The 7,083-nt window shown below is 46.4% G+C and overlaps 1 protein-coding gene across 1 annotated transcript in view; it reads left to right on the top strand.

Annotated features, from left to right (window-relative positions):
* The window catches only part of TNFRSF11A (tumor necrosis factor receptor superfamily, member 11a, NFKB activator), a gene marked incomplete at its 5' end in the record, with an annotated part of 13,327 nt that overhangs the window by 6,036 nt on the left and 208 nt on the right, over positions 1 to 7,083 (top strand). The window contains 3 exons of the mRNA XM_010142960.1: positions 11 to 63; positions 1,663 to 2,569; positions 6,793 to 7,037. Coding sequence (XP_010141262.1) covers positions 11 to 63; positions 1,663 to 2,569; positions 6,793 to 7,037 — 1,205 coding nt within the window. The remainder of the gene's footprint in view (positions 1 to 10; positions 64 to 1,662; positions 2,570 to 6,792; positions 7,038 to 7,083) is intronic.

Raw genomic sequence — 7,083 nt, 5'->3', positions numbered from 1 at the left:
TTCCCTACAGCAGATCTACAGAGTTGGGCTAACGAAGTGTGCAGCCAAATAAAAGGAACAAAGGTAAAGTCAAAGGCTGGCATTTTCTCTTTGTTTTATGTTTTCCTCATGGTATTCCTGACACTCCTTCTGAAGCAGGCTTCACATGATTGTTTGGCTAGAAAACAAGTTTTGAGTTCTTCAGAAAATGCTCGCAGTTTGGGCTTTTTCAGCCTGGTTTTCTGTAAATGTGAGATGTGTGAAACCAACCTCAAATAGCTTCTAAACCTGCTCTCTGGTTTCACAGTTCTAGCAGTGGCAGAAGTCTCTGTGATGATTAAATATTTATGAGGAGAAAGTTAAATGTGAGCCCGCCAGTTGCTGACCACCTGAGACTCTGCCTAGGAGAGAGCTTTTCTAAATCTTATGAGCAAGAAAAGCTTTGGTTTAATCTGCAGGTTTTTTTTACATACCAGAAGGCTCCTTGGATTTGGGGCAACACCAAGAATGCCAGACATGCAAGGCATTAAGCACAGAGCCATCAGCCAAAGAAACTGGCTGTGAGAGATCTTCATACTAGTGCTTGCAGAAATCCTTCTTGTCTACTTGGATATGAAAAAAGCAAGACCTTACAAGAGGTCTTTTGCTCTGGAAGGATACCAGATCCCATGCTTGAAACACACAGATGGAGGCGCAGGTTCAAGTTCACATGCACTGCCTGTTCCATACCATGGATGTCGACTGAGATGTCCCAGGTGCATGCTTTCCCCAGCACCCCTTCTAGGAGCTCTGTCTAGCTTAGCTATTGAAAGACTCAAATTCCCTTCCTAGAAAAAACCCCACACCAAACAAACGCACCTTTCCGAGCAGGCAGTTCCTCTTCTGTCTCATAAATGTTCATGCAACCTCCTTCATTGGCAACTGCACAGATCCTCTGGGACAGAGGAGTGAATCAACTGCAATTAGTGGCTGGCAGCATTTACACTCTCTCTTCTATCCTAGAAGATCACACCCCTCTTCACAGCACAACTTGCATGAAGTGAAGGGAATCCTTGAAGTATTTACCAACCCCTTTTTTAGAGCTGCCACCAAAAATATAGCTTCACTTTGACAAGTACTGGCAATATGATGTCATGGGCCTTTGTGTTTGTTGTCCTAACATTTTAAAAGTTAAAGCAACCTTGCCCCTGTGGCTTCTTTTTTTCTAGCTTGTCTTGGGCCCTCTGAATCAACCCTGTTTCTTTCTTCCATCATTACTGATAATACAGATTCTGCTCCCAGTAAGGCCTTCACAGATCAACAGCTCTTCAGACACGAGGGGCGTTTCCAAACCCTTATAAGCAGTTAGGTGGGTCTTACTCATGGTCCATAAGGAACAGCAGAATCCAGCCACTCTTGTAGATTTATTAACTCTTAAGAGCGTCTTAATAACTATGAGTAGTCATCTCCCAAAATTGTTATTGCCCCCCAAGGCACCAGGTTTTTTTCTAAACACCCACTGAGCCCAGCATCACTGGTCACAGTTTCACAGCAGAACAGAATTATACTTCAAGACTCAAATATCCTGGTGCTGCTCAGCCTCAGCTACTCCACACTGAGGAAGAACTGAGATCTTCTTTGTCTAGAAAATAACCTTCTGTCAATTTATTTATTAAACACATTTTTATTTTTAATTTCTTTCAGGAGCCCTCCAGAGATGCATTTATTACCGTGAATATCACGAATGCTGCTGTCCCCCCAACCTCTGAAGGCATGTGTCTCCTGGAGCCCACAGGCTCTTCTGCTCCCAGGGTCTCATGCTGCACCAGTGGCCATGCTTCTTGCCGGAATGGGAGCCCTGGCATGGTGCTGTGTAAGACAGGAGGCAGCGTCCAAGAGTTTTCTGTGGTAACCAAGACTGATGATGATCATTTCCCACCAGTACCTACAGAAGATGAATACATGGATAAAGATCTCAATACCACTGATTATTTATCTTTACTGAATCGGACTGCCAGTAAAACCACATCATCATTTTCAGAACCAGTGGAGGCAGGGGAGAACGACAGCTTAAATCAGTACTTTTCAGGGATTGGGAGCACAGAGGACGTATCAGTCTCTCAAGGCTCTCACCCTTCCTCTGACATAGATGGGGCACACACTGCCACAGAAAAACTTCTTCAGAAATCTTGTCAACATGCCCACAGTTGCTTGAAGGAAACAGGCAACAAAGACACAGATCGTTTTGCAACAAACTATGACTCAGAGAAGATCTGTGTGAGGTGTGGCATTTCATACAGGGAATCTCCCAGAAAGTGGAGCAAACCCTGTTGTGCTGTGGCTGACAGTGCCTCCACCTCCCCAGAGACTGGATCCTTTGCACAGTGCACCTATGGCTTGAATTTTCTCTCTGCTGGTCAGAGCACTCTAGCAAGTGATCATGGTATGGAAGATGCACCTTCAGATAGTACCAACGTGAAGTACCAGAACACAAACAGAAGCACTTCAGGAACAAACAGAAGCACTTCAGGAACAAACAGAAGCACTTCAGGAACAAACAGAAGCACTTCAGGGACAAACAGCAGCAGTTCAGACCTTCCTCCAGCATCTGGTAAGCTCATTAGGGTTGACCCGTACGCAGTCATATGGGATTATTCCCTGTGCTAGCACAGTGTTATTCGGAGGGTCTGATTAGGAGAAGGGGAGAAGAATAAAATAATGCCTTTTCACTTAGTTGCCCTGAAGCTAATCTGGAAAACAAAACTGCCATAGCAACGCCATTTGGTTCGTAGTGAATTCTGCAAATACTGTGAGGGACCTTTGTCCTGCCCTGATCCAAGCAGCAACGCAGAACCCATCCTCTGGCTGTCACAGCAGAGGCCAGGCAGTTCTGTTACTGCGGTGTGGTGGTGACAGCAGCTGGACGTATTGGAGGAAACTTTGAAGGAGGAGATTCTGGGGACCTAGAGGCTGGGTCGAGAAGAGATGCACAACACTCAGACGATTTTCCATTCAGCAGTCTGCAGACACACTTTTGCGATTAGGCTTAAGTCCAGCTACATCTATATGGCAGTCGGTGAAACTCCAGCTGGAGCTGTAACCTGGTGGCTGCAACTGGGTCTAAGAGATCATGTCCGATTTTCTGCTCTTAGCCCTTTCTCTTTGTTTTAATTTGCTAGGATATAAATTATAAAAATCATTTCATATGGACATTGTTTCTCCATACACAATTGCTCTGTCCCCTGAACAACTCTGAAACACTGTCACCCATTTACTAATTGACTACCAATTCACTAATTGGGTAAACAGACCAGAATTGTCAAATGAAAGCAGGGAAGAATAATCACTGAGGCAAAACTAGCAGAGGGGAAGTTATGAGCCTTTTCTGGATGAAACCTTCCTCCCTCAGATTTTTTTCAATATAAAAGTCTGCAATCTGCCTGTCATGTGTTATTAGTCATTTTAGATTATAATCTCTTAAAGTCAGATGCTCTATTTTTATGTATGTCGATGCACTGCCAAGCCTAATGCGACCTCAGTTTTGTCTGGGACGTCTGAGTCTGTGTATTCCTGTAACACACACAGCAGTCACAGGCAGTTGGCCTCCTTTAAAACTGTTCGTGCCTTAAAGTTTCTTACAGAGACATTCTTGTCTGTCTGCCAAAGCCTAAAAGCAACAGTTTTGAAGGCCCTTCCTCTCTCAGCACGCATGCCACATGGGAATCTGAAAGTGTATGGCGTTCGTCTTTCTAAGAGCAGATACTCTTTCTGCTGCCTCAGTTTCCTGAAATCCTGACGCAGTTTCACTGCCCGGTCTGTACAAAATTCAGCAGCAGTCAAGTTATCTTCTGTCGTTGTTGTTGGAAGGTGACTCTGAGGTACAACTGGAAGTCAGGTCGTGTTTGGCACTGCAGAAGTACTGCTTTCCTTTCTAAATCTGACACAAAGTGGAAGGGAAAATATTAAGGAATAACAGGGCAAACAGGAGAGTTTGGATTTAAGTGACATGCTGGAAAGCACCAGCTTAGCTCTGCGGCGTAATTCTTTATATGGGATTTTAATTGTGTCGGTTCCTGCGGGTATGTACATGCTCTAGTGCCATCTGGTGAAACCTGGGCACAGATACATTTTTGTTACTCACTTTTTAGGCACAGCTGCCGAAAGGTACTGTCTGAGCTGTGGGTGGTGTGAAAGTCTGGGTTAGTCAATCTGTAGTTAACGTGGCTTGCTGGCAGACCTTTGTTTCTGTCTGCAGAACAGCCGTGACCCGCTGGCAGTGCCTGGTTGCGTGAGGAGTGGGACAGGGTGTAGCCATAGCTTCCACACTGAAGCACCACAGCCATGCTGGGGCTGCATGTGGAGCTGCAGCAGCAGCATCACTGGTCATTGTGCTGGGCCTTGCGAAACACCCTGATGGAATAAACGTGCATGCAAAATAACTTCCTGTAAAGCTTCTCAAAGCAACTGAAGCCACCAGGCTCTGCACACAGTCATCCTAAGGCAGAACAGTACAAAAGAGGGTGGATAAAAAAATGGGAAGAAAAAGTCCGTGGGTAATTCCATGAAGTTTTGGTTTTAGTTCTCAGAATGACACCTAGAATGACAACAGAAATTGCAAACTCTGTTGTTCCTGTGAGCAACCCTAGAGGACCGAAGTAAACCTCGGGACTGGTGCCACTTCCAGGAACCACCGCCAGAGATGGAGAGATCTTCAAGCTCTCTTTCAAACCTCCCAAGCCTGAAGGCAGTCAGGACATGAAGTGTTGGTTCATGACCCCCTCAAGTCACGTGCAGGGCTACAGCATAAAGCGTGAGTGCAGGAAGACTTAGGTCTTCCTCACAATTAGGAATGGTTTTGCAGAGCCTTTACTTCCAGATCCCAATCCAGCCCAGTTCGGCAGCAACAAACAGTACTTACCGCCTACTGGAAAATGAATCGCCTGCATTGTTCCAGTTCTTAGCGAATAATTACCACAAAAACTCGTCTGTCATTGTAATTAATATCATCAGGCAGTCTGAAGAGATCAAAAGGCTGAAACACTGCAGAGAACAATGCCTTCGCTTCTGCTCCGAAGGTGTCCCTTACACGTTCCAGGCTGGAAGCACATCTCTTAGTGCAGTCCAGGAAGTTCTTGTGCCCATTTTCTGGGCCTCAAATATCCTTTTGTTTCAGCAAAGGCACTGAAACTTCTGTTTCGGAAGGCAAACTTCCGAAACTTCTGTTTTCGGAAGATTTGCCAGCCACATTCAACTAAACATTATAAATGTGTTAATCTGCTTTTTTTTTTCGCTCCTTCCCACTGTCACATAGATTTCTAAATTCTCGATCTCGTACTGAGCACTGGTAAACTTTCCCACAGTACCTTTTGCAAGCGACAGGCGCTCTGTATGAAGGCAAGCAGTTATTTTGGTACTGCCATTTTGCCTACCAGTTTTGTTGAGGGCAAACAGCCGAAAAGAATCGAACACAGGAAAGCAACTGGCAGGGAAAATATTCCTGCAGAGAAAACTCCTATTGACACCTCATGTTAATCAACACCACTGGGAAAGAAAGCAAAGCGCTAGCAGTGCCGTGGTTTAGCTAAAAGAGATGGGATTGCTTGAGGAGGGCTGTTAGCGAGATGCTCGAGCGCTGCCCGGGCTGGGTTATGAACAGGCACAGGTCTAACCCAGCACAGCTGGAGCCCGGTGTCCCTTGCTGTGGCTGCCAGGAAAACAGCACGTCTGTGGTCTGGGCCGTGCTTAGTCTGGGTCGTGCTGCAGTGAAAATGGGAATGCGTCACGTGTTGAGGAACGTAATGAGGAAAGGCACAAAGTGCCTAAAAGGCATCAGATCAGCCTGCAACTAACGATTAAGTGAAGCACAGAAGAAAAAACATTTCTTAGGAAGTGTTGATAGGCTAGAAAGATTTTTTTTTTTTACTTGGTTGCTTCGGTTTGTTTAATTTTCAAACTTGAACAAGTTTATTAGTTTGTGGTTGAAAATTTGCTCTCAGTTATTTTCTTTCTGCTCTAAGGACAGTTTATTAAATCCCAGAGCCTGGTCCTGCTGTTGCTTGTCAGCCACCCAAGAGCTCTGCCTTGAATGGCAGAGAGGTTGAATTTTCCCTGCACAGTCTCTAACCGCGGGCAGGCTGACTGAAACCGTAACTCCGTTCGTTAGGGTGCTCTAATACAGGCTCTGCCCCTTCACTGGAGTCAGCACGTCTCCAGGTGAATCCAGGAGGGCACTGGGTGAGTACCAGGGTGTATCTGCAGGGCGGATCAGGACAGGGTAAGATAATCAGATAAACCGTGAGTGGTTTGGACACTGTGTGACTGTATGGGCTGACACTAAGTGTTTCAGTACTCGGTCCATGAGCCTGCTGCCTAGCCCGCATGGCAGGATTGACTGTTCACCATAGGGGAAGAAAACCTCAGGGTGATGCCTAGGACTGTGAAAAAAATCTTATCGTTAGAAATAATGACCATTTCCTCACAAACTGTGGGCCGAGACAGTCTGAATGTGGCTTGTGCATCGGGCAGCAGGGGCAGCATGAGATCACCGTGCTCTCTCTTGCTTCCCAGAGTGCAGTGGAGAGAGAAAATGTTTCCAAGCCTTCCAGACAGGCTCCCTGTGGAAGACAGGCTTCGTCCTGAGGGGGCAAAAATGGAAATAATGAAAAGGGCCCGTGGAAGGCATTGGTTATAAGAGCATCCTCGTGTCACGGGGAAAAAATAATGGAACGAGAGTAAAGCCATCACAGCGGATTAAGTTCACTGCACTAGAAGTACATCTCGTGAGGGGAAAATATTAATCACGTGTGTCTTCTTTTCTCCCCCCTACTTCCCCAGGAAATGTGACTGGAAACAGTAACTCCACCTTTATCTCAAGTGGACAAGTAATGAATTTCAAGGGCGACATCATTGTTGTCTACCTTAGCCAGAACTCCCAGGAAGGGGCAACGGCCTCAGGGCTGAGCGAGGAGAACGTTGGCAGCCCAGTGCAGGAGGAAAACCTGAGCCGCTGCGAGACTTTTGCTGGCAACACCCAGCACTACAAGGAGAAGTGTGCGGAACTGCAGGGCACCTGCCCGCTGGTGGGGAGCGGGGGGCCGTGGCGGCCTGAGGAGCGGGGCCCGTCCA

The sequence above is a fragment of the Buceros rhinoceros genome, unplaced genomic scaffold (genome assembly GCF_000710305.1).
Source record: "Buceros rhinoceros silvestris isolate BGI_N320 unplaced genomic scaffold, ASM71030v1 scaffold29159, whole genome shotgun sequence".
In the NCBI taxonomy this organism is placed as follows: Eukaryota; Metazoa; Chordata; class Aves; order Bucerotiformes; family Bucerotidae; genus Buceros; species Buceros rhinoceros.
The sequence above is the reverse complement of the archived record's forward strand: the minus strand, read 5'-3'. Positions and strand labels throughout refer to the sequence as shown.